Source organism: Cucumis sativus, chromosome 7 (genome assembly GCF_000004075.3).
Source record: "Cucumis sativus cultivar 9930 chromosome 7, Cucumber_9930_V3, whole genome shotgun sequence".
In the NCBI taxonomy this organism is placed as follows: Eukaryota; Viridiplantae; Streptophyta; class Magnoliopsida; order Cucurbitales; family Cucurbitaceae; genus Cucumis; species Cucumis sativus.
The window spans coordinates 2,963,768-2,979,369 of NC_026661.2; the positions used below are offsets into that span (position 1 = coordinate 2,963,768).

At 32.4% G+C, this 15,602-nt stretch overlaps 3 protein-coding genes across 3 annotated transcripts; 1 reads left to right on the top strand and 2 right to left on the bottom strand.

Annotated features, from left to right (window-relative positions):
- Positions 1 to 48: 48 nt before the first annotated feature.
- Positions 49 to 2,535, top strand: LOC101221828 (cytochrome b6-f complex iron-sulfur subunit, chloroplastic-like). The gene is made up of 5 exons (NM_001280775.1): positions 49 to 87; positions 169 to 410; positions 1,667 to 1,784; positions 2,134 to 2,316; positions 2,434 to 2,535. Exons 1-5 carry the CDS (start codon positions 49 to 51, stop codon positions 2,533 to 2,535), a joined length of 684 nt encoding a protein of 227 aa, NP_001267704.1.
- Positions 2,536 to 3,932: 1,397 nt separating this feature from the next.
- On the bottom strand, positions 3,933 to 6,523 carry LOC101222064 (uncharacterized GPI-anchored protein At4g28100). The gene is made up of 2 exons (XM_004136756.3): positions 5,433 to 6,523; positions 3,933 to 4,617 (listed from the first exon to the last, which is right to left on the bottom strand). The coding sequence occupies exons 1-2, from the start codon at positions 6,081 to 6,083 to the stop codon at positions 4,300 to 4,302; spliced, it is 969 nt and encodes a 322-aa protein (XP_004136804.1). The 5' UTR covers positions 6,084 to 6,523; the 3' UTR covers positions 3,933 to 4,299.
- A 6,643-nt stretch (positions 6,524 to 13,166) lies between these two features.
- On the bottom strand, positions 13,167 to 14,939 carry LOC101213017 (transcription factor MYB41). Its single transcript, XM_004136963.3, has 3 exons — positions 14,671 to 14,939; positions 14,449 to 14,578; positions 13,167 to 14,052 (listed from the first exon to the last, which is right to left on the bottom strand). The coding sequence occupies exons 1-3, from the start codon at positions 14,801 to 14,803 to the stop codon at positions 13,302 to 13,304; spliced, it is 1,014 nt and encodes a 337-aa protein (XP_004137011.1). The 5' UTR covers positions 14,804 to 14,939; the 3' UTR covers positions 13,167 to 13,301.
- Positions 14,940 to 15,602: the final 663 nt, after the last annotated feature.

The following is a 15,602-nucleotide window of genomic DNA, read 5'->3' on the forward strand; positions in this document are numbered from 1 at the left end:
TTACCCACATTTTAGATTTTCCCCTCCACTCCTTGCTCTGATCCATCCATGGCGTCTTCCACTCTATCTTCTGCAACCCCATCACAGGTATCTTTAATTTCTTCACTTTACTTCACTCATCTTGTAACCAACTTCAATTTTTTTTTGCCCGTTGTTATTGTTTTTCAGTTATGTGCCAGCAGAAGTGCTTTGTTCTGTCCATCTCAAGCCCTTTTGAGGAAACCCAAAAACACTCAAATGGGGGCAAAGGGAAAGGTGGTTAAAATTTCTTGTCAAGCTACTAGTATTCCAGCTGATCGAGTCCCGGATATGGATAAAAGGAAGACTATGAATTTGCTTCTTTTGGGTGCCATTGGACTTCCCACTGCTACTATGTTGTATCCTTACACCTATTTTTTCGTCCCTCCTGGGTAAGTGTTCTTTTTCCTCTCTGATTCCGTATTAGCCTGTTGTATTATCAAGGATTAACATAGCATGAAGTTCTTTAAAAGCAATTAGCCTTTATGGATGACTTTGAGATCTCTGATTAGGATAAAATTGTTTCGATAATGGGAATTCTGATGGAGTTTGGTGATCTAAGAGTGAATATTTGACTATCTAGTTGATGAGTTGCCTTGGATTAGTATTTATAATAGTCAAATTTCTATGATGAATGAATGAAGAAGTGCACCTTTTTTTCCATGTCAATTGATTTTCTTCATTCTTTCATTGATTATTGTTGTATTGACACTCATTCCTCAACTTTGACAAGCTTAAAGCATCTTTCAAGTTGGGTAATGTTCTCTTTCATCAGGTGGATTGTCGCTTGTTGTAAAACAATGTTGGTCACCATTTTTAAAGCTATAAGTTTTGGTTAAATATTAAAGAAATACTCCCGAGTCCTAACTTTGCCTTTTGTTTTGTTTTTTTTTTTTAAATAACTTGATACCTTTCAAAAGTTGCAAGATTGCCATTGATTTTTCCTAAATCTTATACCATTGGAGGAGTGGAAATCGGACAAAAGTTGGGACTTTGAATGTTGTGGTGGACTAAAACAGAAATGTTGATTGCCATACAATTTTTGGTCCCAATTTCTGTCATGTTTCCTACTCTAGAGTAATTTAAAAATGTATACGAAAGGTTAACGGTGGTATTACAACTTTCGGAAGAATTGTATTTATTTATATATATTTAAAAACCACATACCTTTCAACTTCAAGAGTTCCAAGGTTACCTTTGACCTTTCATAAACCTTATACCATTGGAATAAAATATTTAGAATATCATGTGGAAATTGGAACCTGAAACGGTGTGGTGTGGCAGCGACCTAGAACAGAAATTTGGATTACCACACCTTTCTGGGTCTCAATCTTCTTCCCAAATTCTGAATGATATCTGCTTCATGGGTAATTTTGAATTGTTTATGCAAGGTCAAGACCCAAGTATGGTATTGCAACTTTTGAAAGAGGGTTTTTTTTATATATGTGTGTGTGTGTTTTTAATTTTATGGAATGGATATAGAGCACTTTTAAAACAAGGGCAAAATTCTGGGGTATTTCTTATGATTTGCGCCTTAGTGTTTAATTTACTTAAGTGGATTTTCATTTCAAGAACTGAGATTCTGTATTAGCTGCATTCTGATTGTTCATCTGGTAACCTTTTGAACTTTTTCTGTATACAATTACAGTACTGGAGGTGCTGGTGGTGGGATTGTTGCCAAGGATGCTTTTGGAAATGATGTTTTTGCAGATGAATGGCTGAAGGCACATGGACCTGGAGACCGAACCCTCACACAAGGCTTGAAGGTACTCTAACTCTTTCACTTTTCTTAATTAATGTTATAAATTCTAGCAACCACAACCCTTGTTGCTTCTCAAAGACCTTATGTTTCTCTGTTTCACATGTTTATTTAACATCAAAGTGGTAATATGATTATTAATCATCTCCCAATGAGATTAGCATATTCATAAAAGAGAAAAATCGAGCATGCATATTTAAAAGAATGTAATCCGAGTATTCAAATTACGAAACTAGATTGGAAAATAAACATCTGATATCATATAATGGAAATGTGGTGCTTGTATATTGAGTTCCTTAGTCTTAATTCGAATAGTAGTGTGCATCTAAAGGCAAACTGATGGTGATGGATTTCAGGGAGATCCTACCTACCTTGTAGTCGAGAAGGATAAAACGCTTGCAACATTTGGAATCAATGCAGTTTGCACTCACCTCGGATGTGTCGTGCCATGGAATGCAGCTGAGAACAAATTCATCTGCCCTTGCCATGGATCCCAATACAACGATCAAGGCAGGGTTGTTAGAGGACCTGCACCTCTGGTAATACTTTTCAAAACATTTTTCATGCTGTTGGGACAAGCTGCATCTACTGACTTGTAAGATTATGTGATGATTCGTATTAATTAAATAGAGTTAAAATTTTCTTTGTTGGAACAGTCTCTTGCATTGGTTCATGCTGATGTAGACGAGGGAAAGGTAGTGTTCGTACCGTGGGTTGAAACTGATTTCAGAACTGGCGAGAATCCATGGTGGGCTTAAGCGTCCTTCTCATGTAACATCTCTTCAATTTGAAGCAATTTTTTTTCTTCCATCTCCTCTCAGTTTTCTCCTGTTTGTATATTTTGATTTTGTTGGATGAAATATGTAAAATACAAGACAATTGAATCCTAGGCTTTGCATTGATAAGCTTTGATATTAAATACCTCTCTTCGTTGTTCTACTTTCTCTTCATCTTGTATTCAGTACATGGAATCACTGTGGATTAGCTAGTGTTCAGTTCATGTGCAAATAATATCAGCATTGAATCTTTTTATAAAACTTCCACTCAAGACTCAAGAGGAGCCTAAATTATTTACATCGATGTACCTTCTTGTTTATGATTGTAGAATAAGTCGTCAAGCATTTGATTCGAATTTTGGTTCGTCAAGAGATTCAACTTCAATTCATATTAACATTAATAACCCCAGTTAAGAAATCTAATTAATTATAATTTGTCAGAATTGTTTTCATCTCATTAACCATGCAAATGTGAGCTCTATTCAAAAGAAAGGGAAAAAATAATGAAAACCAACACTTTGCTTAAGTTATAAAACACTTAAATCGAGTTGGCGACTTCCTTTGCCTCTTTCTGGCTCTCCTCCACAAGCACTAGAGGCATAATACATCCTTGTTTTTAAAATTAATTAAGTTCATTTGGTATTAATCTAATGCAAATGGGGTATTAAGAAATAATAATAATAAAAGAAGAAAATATATATTCTTTTTGGAAATGTGAAATTGTTTAAGAGAGATAAGCACAAATCACCAAATGAGAAGACAAACATTCAACCGTAAATCTCTCCTATGCCTAAAAACATTATGTAATGTGTTGGAATTTGATGATTTTTATTTTCTGCACTATTGAAATTCCAACACACTTCTTTTGGTTTTCTAACCAATTTCTCGACACCTCCAATCCAATTATTTATGTTTATTTATTTTGTGTTCGATATCTCACTTCCTTCAAGATTACATATTATATTTTTTTATTCAATACCTTCTAAATTACCAAAATCTTAATCAAATCACGCGCCTTGAAAAGTTTTAATCATTCTGCACTAATGTTTTTATTTAAATTTGTGTTCCACACATGTTTGCCAATTCAAATTTAGTAATATTTATTACATTTCAACTATAAATTTGAATTGTAGATCTAATGAAATCTTCATCCTTGAACTTCAAAATAATATTAATTGATTTCATCTGCCTTCTAATCTATACATATAACAACAGAAAACTTCCCGTTGAAAAAGTAAATCAAATCTTGAAAATCTTCTGAAGGTTAAATGGTGGAATTGAAATTAAGGACACTTTTGGTAATTAAACAAAAAGTTAAAAGTTAAAGTTTAAGGTAAAAGTTGCTGGTTTTTCCGAGAGAGTAATGATGTTTAAAGAAGTGCAGGAAGTTTTAGTTTCTGATTAAATTGAAAGCCCCAAGGAAAATTTTGTCACAAAGTGAAAGTGAAAGGGATGAAAGAGGAAAAGAGAGAAAAAGAGAGAAAAAGAAAGAAAAAGAAAGAAAAAGAGAGAAAAACTACCCAGATTTAACATTTACAGTGTAGTGAAAAGACAAAAAAAAAAAAAAGCCCCTCCTCCAATCAACCCATTCCTATTCGTTTCTGTCTAATAGCTTCTCGTGACCCCGACAAGGGTACCCTCTCTCCTTGTCAAACAAAAAAAAAAACAAACGGATTCCAAAACCCCCATAATTCCCTACTGCTGCCCATTGCCATGCCATTAGACTCTACTAGACGACGACTACTACTACCACCAAGCAAGCCAATAAACTGAAATGAGTAGGGGTATAATAGGAAACAAAGAAATGGAGGGTGGAGATGAGGACTGCGCTTTTTCCATCTGTAAAGAGTCGACGGCTAGCGGCATGTTCTCTTGGTCGGGACTACAGGTAGACTGGTGAGGAGGGTGAGCGGTGTACATGATGGCTCGGAGTACGGCGGAAACGGTGGGAATGTACGTGGTTTTGTTGCGAGCGAGTAACCACGTCAACCCCATGAGCTGGCAGTCTCTGTTGAACATCTTGCTGGCCCTATCGTTGCTACTGTTCTTCTTTGTGCCCGTAACCTGGAATTATCAATCCAGACAAAGAACAATTATATCTTTGTGTCCAAACACACTTTTCAAATCATACTGTATCATGTCATCTACTGATTTCCAAATAGCAAATATATATTGTAATATTCAGGGACTATAGTCACATGGGTAGGCTTACCCTTACTCTACTCTTTTATTCTCATTCCAACCCCCACCCCCTAAACAATAATTTCTTCCCCTTAAACTCGTTGTTTACATACAACAACACTCTACTTCTTTTATTATTATTCAAAACACAAATAAATATTCTCCTAATTATAGCTCCAATTTTTCATTAATATTTCTTTTTTCCTTACATAATTCTAAACCAGTTTCTTTAAAGGATAAATGAAAAAAAAAATTGAATAATTACTAATTAATTTATGTGTCTAAAAGAATGGAAAAATGTCAACAAACATCCCCCCCCCCCCCCCCCCCCCCTAAGTTACTCTTTCTTAATAAAACAATTTTATAAAATTGCCCTTTTTTTTTAACAAGAATAAAATCTAAAATCGTGTTTTCTTTTCTAGCTTTATTTTGATCATAAATAGAAATAAAATTCTTTTTATAAAAAATAAATATAAAGATTTCTTTTAAAAAATGAAATGTTACGTAAAAATTACTAAAAAAAAAGCATGTGTGAAATAGAATTTTATTTCGAAAAAAGAAAAAAGTTGCTAGAATAAGCTAATCCCAATACAATTATAAAAAGGACTTTTTTTTTTTATATATATAAAAAAATAGTCTACAACTAATTAGAACTCTAAACATAATTTCCAGGTAAAATCTTTGATTAAATAATTTACCTTTTGAAGGGCACCAAGGCATTTGGTACAACCAGAATACGACGAGTTCCGGCAATTCTTTTCAAGATTACGAACGGCGGCCGTCGGGGTGGCGTTGCGATAAGCGCCGTTACCGCCACCAGAGACATTGAAGGCAGCAGGGCAAGATAAGGAGCTAATTTGATGAAGCCGAATCCCACAAAAGCACAAAACAGCGTCGCAGCTCGCATTCGGCTGCGGAATCCTAATGTTCCGACTCAACAACGACGTCTGAAGCGAGTTCACGCATTTCTGCGAGTCGTCCGGCATCATCGGAAGGTCCGCCGCAGATGCCGGCGCCGGAGCAGCAATCTTCAGTGCGGCCCGAGCGTGAGCAGCGAAAAGCCACGCCGCGAGAACCGGACAGCAGCGACTCCGGTCCAAATCTCGACCGCAAGCTTCCCTAACGCCACCGAAAAGCTCGTCGGAGAGATCCAAATGGCAAATTTGCATCTGGGTTTGAACTGGAAATGCCGGAACCGTGTTGGGAGATGAGTACTGGCCGGGATTTAACGGTTGGCTTTGACCGGAAACTGGCTCGATAAGAAAACCGGCTGAAGAGGAATGAAGATTTGTAGCGATGCATAAGAAAATGAAACAAATTAAAGGCACTTTTAAGGGAAATGAAGACATGAATTTAGTTTTAAAAATCCTTTTTGGTATTTGGTAATGGAGGAAAATATGATTAGATTGGGATCAGTAGAGCGATAGAGAAAGTGCTTTTTAGAAGAAAGTGAATAGGGAGAAGATTCTGAAATATTCTCAAAAACTTGAACAAAAAACTCTCAAAAGACCAAAGAAAAAATAGAGAGGATAGGAAATATATTTGGGTTGTTGAAGAGAGTGGAGTGAAAAAATCGAACTCTCATTCTAACTATACTTCTCATATTATATTGTATTATAGTATTATGCTCTATATGAATCTCTCTCAATTATTTTGCACTATTTGAAAAGAAAGGATTTTTTTTTTTTTTTTATGGGTTGCATTTCTAAAAGAAGGGAGAATTTGGGTAGTGGGTGTTTGAGAATGGGGCAAAAGATTCGTTTGGTGAGAGAGATAGAGAGGAAAAAATAAGGGAAATTTGAAGGGAAAAAAAAAAGAAGAAGATAGAGGAGATGGTACAAAAAATTTGTCAGGTTGTGGTGTCGTTTTCTTTTTCATTCTTTTTCTATTTGGATGGGTAGTGAGGAGATGAAGAGAGTGATATGAAATAAAGCAAATAAATAAATCCACTTTTAAAATTGCTCTATAAAGTTGAAATGGGTTTAATGGTTGGATGTATCTGTCTATCTTCATCTCACTCACCAAACACCCTACTTCATTATTCCCTATCTTTTCTTTAATCCTTAGCTTTTTCAGTATTATTAACTTACTATAAATTTGTAAATCTATATTTCCTCCCTCTCCATCTACATTATCTTGTTTTTGTGTCCCATAACTCATTGATTCTAACGTATTATTGTACGAAAACTAAAAATATGTTGACGACACTATTGAATTATATTCCACGCTATACCCTGTGTTAGTGTGAATGGGAGTATAATCAAATATGGTTTTGGACTCTTCAAACTCTACTTTGAAAAGAATACTCACAACAAAATTTGAATGTTTTTCTTATAATGAAAACATCTCATAAAACCTTTGCAAATAGGTTGTTTATTCAATTTAAAACACATAGCCAATTGGGAGAGAATGAGTAGGTTGTTTTTCTTTGTTTTCTTGGTCCAGCATTTGATTTATGTTTATGGTCCTATCTTACCATAAACAATTTAAGAACAAAAACAATTGAAGGCGAAGAAAAATTAAGGATTTTTTCTTCAATTTTGGTCCAACTTTGGGATTATGTTATTGGTCCATCAATTTGAACTATATGATCTTCTCCTTCTTTTTCTTTGTTTTCCTTGAAATCATCAAATGTAGTGATGTCTTTTCTATAAGTCTCATATTTTACAAATGAGTACAAATAGAATAAGAAAGATTCAAATATGATTGATCTATAGACTGTGAGGTTTGTATTTTATTATTTATGTTATGCAAATATGTTGTATACAGTGTTAATGATTAATAAGTTTGTGGTTCAAAAATTTTGAAGAAATACTACTCAAGTTACTATTCAAATTGAAATGAAAAGTTATGGTAATTAATTAATTACTCTTTTGATAACTCATTTTAGATATTAATGTCATTAAATACAGAATTAAAACGTTACAACTTAAAATTAGAATTTCTTTTAGAAGTTCCATCTTTTCCATGATCAAACCCATTTAATTAATTTGATTAAAATATTATTTTGATTTTCTTTACTATGATATTTTAATGAACTTAAAAAGTTAATGTAATTAAAAAAAAACCATGTGAATAATATTTATATTGATTTAAGATTTTATATTATAGTAGCTATATTAACTAAATTTAAAAACTCTATAAATTAAAATGGAACCAAGCTCAAAGTTTGTGGATTAGAATGATGTTTTAAATTTGATAAAACTCTATATCCTAATTTTTAGTTTTTCCATCTGTTGCTACATATTTTCTGTATATATTCTTGTATCATTCACCTATGCAAATAAATATAGAAAATATGTACCCACACAAGAAAAGACTAAAAAATAGGATCTAAATTTACCTAAAATACATGAATGACACCAAATTAAGGATCTATTTGGTATAGACAACTCAGATATATTATATTAGATATGTGTTTTCAAATTTGAATATGCATTATTCAGAATCGTGTAAGATCAAAACAATACAAATTTTAAAAACATTATGTGAATCTTGCAGCCGTAGGGAAGAAAGTATGTAACTTAAGAAATATATTTATATTAAAAAAGTAGAACTTTTTATGTTGGGAAAACGACTTGGAAAAAGCATATGAACTGTTGAAAAACATGGAAAAGTAAAATAATTAAGGTTTAGGGAAGAGAGAAACAAACAAACAAATAAATAAAAGAAGGCATCTTCTAGGGCATTGACATTTTCTCTCTTGAACACTTTCCTCTTAGCCTCTTTCTACACACAACTTTTTCTTTTATTTGTGTGTTTGTGTGGGTTACAGCCATGGCAGAATGAAGCCCACTTTTTCTCTCACATCTCCAGAGAGAGAGAGAGAGAGAGAGATGGAAAGAAAGAAAAAGGGAAAGTTTCACGTGGAAGTGGCCACCAAAGTCCCACTTTGGCACTACAAACACACTGTCAAGGCCTTCAAATAGCTATTCTAATATGGCATCAAAGAAGGAAATTTTCAAAAATATATATGTATAAATTAAAATTGGTGATTTGGTTGTCTCTTTAATCTTAAATCCAATCCAAAATCTTCAACTTGGAGACTTAATTTTGGTGTTTTTTGATTGAGGAGAAATAATGAAAGAGGTGGTGGTGTGCATTTTCCCTATGGATCAAAAGATGAGATATAAAGTTGGCAATAATGAATGCCCAAAAAAACACTAATCAAATACTAACTTTTATGTTCGTAAAAAGGTAGGTCACTACTACTACTACAACCTACTATACTACTTTCCCTTCCACTCACACAATTCCATACATAGTTTCTATTATATAAAATTAACTATATGTAAAACAACCCATGATCGATATCCTTTAACTATTTTCAATATTTTAATTTTCAAACTCATACATATGTAACAAACATATAATTAAATTCATAAATATTGATGTCTTAGACATGATGACGACCCAAAGTCTAAGAAAAATTTGAAGGCTATGTGTGTTTAAAAAGAATATCACTTAGAAAATATTTAATTTGTCCTTAGTTAATTCGATGTCATGGAGCTTCAAGTACAACAAAACAAGCGACGTTGCTAGCTAGAGTTACACGTAACCTCCGCGAAATATAGTGATCAAAGAAAGATCAATATTATAAGTAGCTTAAATTCAACTCCTCCAAAATAAAATTAAAAAAAATAACCAATAAAGAAAATTGCAAGGATCCTACTTATGCATGCAATTATACATTTTTTTATACTAATTAAGTTAGATATTGACGTCACGTGTGATAGATTTGACACCATATCGATTCAAAGAACTCTTATATAAATCAACTCGAAAAAGTGAGACCAAATTAAGAGAAGTAAACCGATAATCATCACGAATGTCAACCAAAGATTCTAATTATTTACATTAAAAAAACAACCACCAATGACTCTACATATATATACAGTTTGTGTTATCTTATATACAATTATTATTGCAAAACAGAATACCTTTTTAAGCTTCCAATCGGCTACGTTTTCTTTTTTCCCTTTTGTTTGTTTTTGGGTCCCTTTGCTTTTCTTTTATTATTCAACTTTCAATCCAATAACTCAATAATAATGTCTTAGAAAAATAAAATAAAGGCCCCAGGCCCCCAAGTTTTTTCTTTTAAGAAAAGGAGGGGTTTTAACTTTAGATGATTTATTCAATCAATAGTACAAAAACAATATCAACCATTACATTACAAGCATGATGAGAGAGAGAGAGAGATGAGTTTTCCTTCTTTCTTTTTCTTATTTTGGGTGCACAGGGAAGGCGTTGGTAATTGAGCATAGAGTGAAAAGTGATTTTGGATGGTACGATTTTGTGTCAGGTCATAGTCCCCCCCATTGCCCACACTATGAAAAACCCCCCAAATTCATATTATTTTTTGCGATTTCTGTGAAGGGGTACATCATGACCCTCCTCCATGCCTTCTTCAACAGTACCATACCCACCGCCACCCTGACCGACCGCAGCACCACCCCCACATATACATGATCGGTGCTATATGCAACAATGATCAATTTTTACTCAATATCTTCTTTCTAAATTACACAGGTAATAGGTTCCAGGGTTTAAGAATTCTTAAGCACAATCCTGATCTAAATTTTATGGCTAAAATTATAATTCTATACGTTATCATATTTAATGTACTCAAACTATAGATTCAAAGCATTTCAATGCATACATCAATATTTAGTATTAATAATAAACATCAAGATTTACTAATAACAGTGTTAACTTAGTTTAGAAGATAAATAACTTCATTAATAAAATATAACGAAGATTTAATCATACGGATAGATTAGCATGAAAGTCAATATAAGTCACGAGTGAGCGACCCAAGTCACCGGGTCAGTGGTTCAGGATCCAATGTTTCATAGCAACGGCTTGGAGGCCCATGTAATTAGCCCAATACTACATGGGAAAGCCATGAAGGCCCATCAAAATAAAAGGTAGATTGATTTCATTTTTGTTTTAATACAAAGGTAAATGATAATCTATTATTAGTATGTATACATGAAGAAGCAAACGACAAAAAAAGAAGAAACACGTGTCACCGACAATAGAAAAGGGTTCCTAAATCCGTAATTGAAAAGAAAAAAAGAGTAGAAATAATTGACTTTTAATCCAATTTGAATGAGCAATTAAATTGTTTGGTAGTCTCACGCAATTACTTGCAATTCAAATTATATAAATTTAACTTAGGGTAGGCCCCTAAATTTTCCTCTTTCTTTCTGCCGCCTTTCATTTCACTTTGTTTTGATTAATTTGGTGTCGACCATTACCCACCTTATCCATGAAACTACAAACCTCCTTCCATTCCAAGCATTATTCTTCTTATATACTCTACACTTCTATACATATATACTAATATACATCCAAGTTCCAAAATCTCTTCATTCATCTTCAAAAACTCTCCTCTCAACAACATCCTGCATGCCCTTTCTTTACTATCCTCATTTGTGTTACGTTCATCATTTGAGCCGTTGCAACTTTTATGTTTAAAACCTAATCATCCGATCCACTTAAAATAGCACTAACATGTTAACTACTACTTGAGCCTATAACTCATAGGTTGTTATATTTAATAAAGTAATAGACAACTTGTATATCAAAATTGAAGATGAAAAGGGAAAATTACTGTTGCAATCATGATCATTAATAACATAGATGGTGAGCCCCCCTCCAAATAATTTGTATTGATAATTATATCATAATTTACTATATGTATGGTTTGGTCAATATTATAAGCTGTTGTTGTTATTGTCCATAAAGTTAGGAGAAGAGATAGAAAAAAGTGGTAATTAAAAAGGAATTATGAGGATGGTTTCCCACACATGTTTTTAGTTTCACACACAAAAAGAGAATACTACACACAGCTCATCATCAATTTCCCAATACCACACATAATTATATTCTTCTCTTTGTGTTTTATGCACACACCAAAAACAACAGTGATGGGTCAAAAAAGTAGCATCTAACATTTCTATTATATATTTATATATTATGGACAAAACAACACTTTTTCTAGAGGTTTTCAAGTTTGTGTGTAAACCAAAATGGACAAATTAACACTTTTCGAAAGATGCTTTCAATGGAACTTGGACGGTTTAGTCTCTTGAAAAATGCATATACTCTCGTCTCATGATAGATTAAGCTTTAGTTCATTACCATATTTTTAAGTTATTGAAGAATATCAAAACTATATAATTTAGTTAAATGAATAATGACGATGATTCGATCATTTCTCAACTCTACAAGTGTTTATATTTTGTTTGATGTTTTTATCTCGGATATGAGTTTTTTCTGACCAATTCCTTGTGTTTCTTTATTTGATAATGTGTAAGATGATTTAATTAGGTTGGTAACTTTAATTAGACGAACTTTGTTAGTAGCTTGCCAAAAGGAATTTGATCTTGCACCAACAAATCGGTAACTTAGGCTAGCTCTAGTTTACGTCTCTATTTTGCTCTTTTCATTTTACTTACATGTTTGAGGCTTACTTCACATGTATATTACAAGTTTGCAACAAAAAAGATTCATAATTTTGCCTTTCGTTTAGGAAACGAAATTAGGCTCGAACACCCCTCTCACAAACAACCGGTCGGAACGATATATATTACTATATGTTTAGTTAGCTTATTTATTTTTCTTTTTTTCTATTGTAACATTGACGTGGAACCTATCATACCAATTTGAATTAATTTATTTTTTATAAAAAAAATTGGCAATATGGATGGTTTTTCCTTTTATTTTCATCAATCATGTTTACTACAAGTCCAGAATGGTTCCAACTTGGGGAGGGAGTTCTACACCAAAAAGTAATATAAATTTACAAATTCTTAGCCCCATTATTTTTATTTTTATAATATCATCATTTTTGGAAAAAAAAAGGAAAATATTAATATACCATCCTTTTCTTAATAGTTAATATATCATTATGTTATGCCTACTTTCCACATTTTATGGAATGTTAAATCGTATAATCTTTTTCCTATTTACACACAAATGTTCAAAATACTATTGAAAAAAACACTAATATTAGTCTTTGTAATGTACTTCTCAAAAAAAAAAAAAAAAAAAAATTGTAATCAAATTCACAATAATTTTGAATTTTATAAAATGTTTAAAAATGCTGAGAACAACATAAAGTAATTATCAATGTCGCTGACCTTATAAGTTATCATAAATAGAAAATATTCAACTTTTAGATTGATACTAATAAACATTTTCTTTACCTAATATTTAATTATCTTTGACATAATTTTCATTTGAAAATTAAAAATTTCGTATCTCTCTATTCCAACTCAATTTTCAAAACACTTAAATTACAAGGCAAAAGAAAATAGTTGAATTAAACAATATGATCTTCTAATTAAATACTTCTTAATATATTTTCCAAAAAGTTTTTACCATTGATTATCTACGGGTAAAAAAAAAAGGACATTGATGTAATATAGTATAAAACTCAATCTTTTCTTATGGTATACAAAAAACTACAAGCTGGGAGAATAATAAAATAATACAAATACAATAAAATACACCCAAAAATTGGAAAAAGAAGACAATATCCTAAATTAATATCCAAATATTTACACAAAATCAGCAAAGTCCAAACCTTCAGGAATTTCAAACTGCAAAAAGTTACTACAAAAACTATCTTTCTCATCCTCATTGCTGCTGCTGTTGTTTAAATAAGTAGATGAAGAATTCAATGGCGTAGGGCTTGATTTTACAGAATCAAACCCTAAATTTTGAGCATTGTTATTTGAAATGTCGAGAATTTCCGAAGCCGTTGGATTCGACCCATTGCCGCCGTATATGTAATTGGGTTGGTTCATCAAAACATCCTCACCACAATTCAAAAGTGTAGGTAAGAAATTAAGATTTTCTTGCGAAGTATTTGGGCAGTCAACAAAGGTAGAAGATATGGGCATTATTGAAGAAGAATTTGTATTATTAACATTATCGTTGGGTTGTAAGAGTTGTGATAATGAATCCATTTGAGCTTGAATTTGAGCCTGAGCCTGAGCTTGGAGAAGTAAATTATGGGCATTTGGATCTTGTTGTTTAAGGCCTAAAAGGGTGGGAATTAGCCTAAGAGATTCAGGATTTAGGGTTGCGGTAGTTTGGTGGTTGTTCAATAAGGTTGATAGGCTGAGGAGTGAGTGGCTTCGAATGGCGGCAGAGAGAATCGACGATAGGTCAAGAAGATCAATCCGAGGTGCGTGGGTCACCGGATCGATTCCCATTCGAAGGAGCCTTTTTCGTATGTGGGTGTTCCAATAATTCTTGATCTCGTTATCTGTTCTTCCAGGTAAGCGAGCAGCTATTGCTGACCACCTGAAACGAGCAAAAACATTAATAATCAATTAAATAACACATAATCTTTATATATCTTCTTTAGCTTTTAGGCTAATTGCAGTCTTAATTATTACCCATTAAGCGAGAAAAACCTTAAGAAAGATGAATAAGATATATTTAAGTCTAGTTCATTAATATTGATAATTATTGGTTCATGTGTTAAGCTAATTTTGTAGTCTACCATGAGAAATGAACGTCAGAGGGATATAATATCAAGAGATCATTAATTGGGATTAGTCATTAAGTATTCTTCCCAATCAGTTAATCCAATCATAGCTAGAAACAAAAAAGAATTTAATTCTTTAATCAACAAACTTTCTGGATTTTGTTTTTCAAAAAAGAAAAACCCAGAAAAGAAAAGAAAAATAATCTTACTTGTTTCCCAAAACACTGTGCAATTGAATAATAGTCTCTTCTTCTTCAAAAGAAAATCTGCCTCTCTTAATATCAGGTCTCAAATAATTGGTCCATCGAAGCCTACAACTTTTTCCACATCTTTGAAGCCCTATAAATAAATAACCAAAAATAATTTAATTATAATTATAATTATAAAAAGAAAAAGAAAAAAAAAAGCAAAAAAGAAAAACAGAAACATACCAGCATTCTTAGGAAGATTACGCCAATTCCCAGGGCCATGAATTTGAATATAATTAACAAGCTTCTGATCTTCCTCAGGAGTCCATGGACCTTTTTTAAGCCCATTTTTGTCACAGCATGGAGCTCTCCCCATTTGTTTTTTATGACTGTTTTCAATGAAGAGACTAAAAGTTTGATAAAGTGAAAAAGAAAAATTGAATTTAGAGAGAGAAAGAGAGAGAAAAAGGGAAAAAGTGTTTGGTTTTTTGTGCTGAGAATTGTACGAAGAAGATGAAGTTCTTATATACAGATTTGAAGGTGAATGGAAAGCCGAAATTTCCAAATATTATTTTAAGTCAAACGTATTTGGTGCCGTCCTAAATGCCACGTGTTTGTTTTTGTATGTAATCATGTATGTATATATATGTATACATATATGGTATATATATGTGTATTGAATTAAATCAAACAGGAAAGTCATATAGTTTAGGTGTGACTTATTTGGATTTAGAGATTAAATTGACTATTTGAGTTTAATTTATTTCTAGAAACTATAGAGTTTTGGCTATAATTAATGGGCTGACTTTGTAAGAAATGGACTATCTGTATATATAACCATAATGCATGTGCATGGTTATATATATGTAGATGCATATGGGTTGACACCGGAAGTGTCCAATACTTTTTTCTACTTTTAGTGGGTCTTAATTGTTTGAATTATAATTATTATATTTTTGTATATCATATAAACGAGTAATTCTTTTAAATTATGTAATCCCCCCTCACAAATAAAATTTTGATGGGAGCTAAGTAAAATGGCTATAGGAAGCTATGTATTTGAATATTGGAGGGAGTTGACATTTTTAATAATTTGGAGTTAGCAGAATGATTGGACGGTCATGGTTGGTAACTTCTCTCATCCACATCCAACAAAATATCATAATGATCTTATT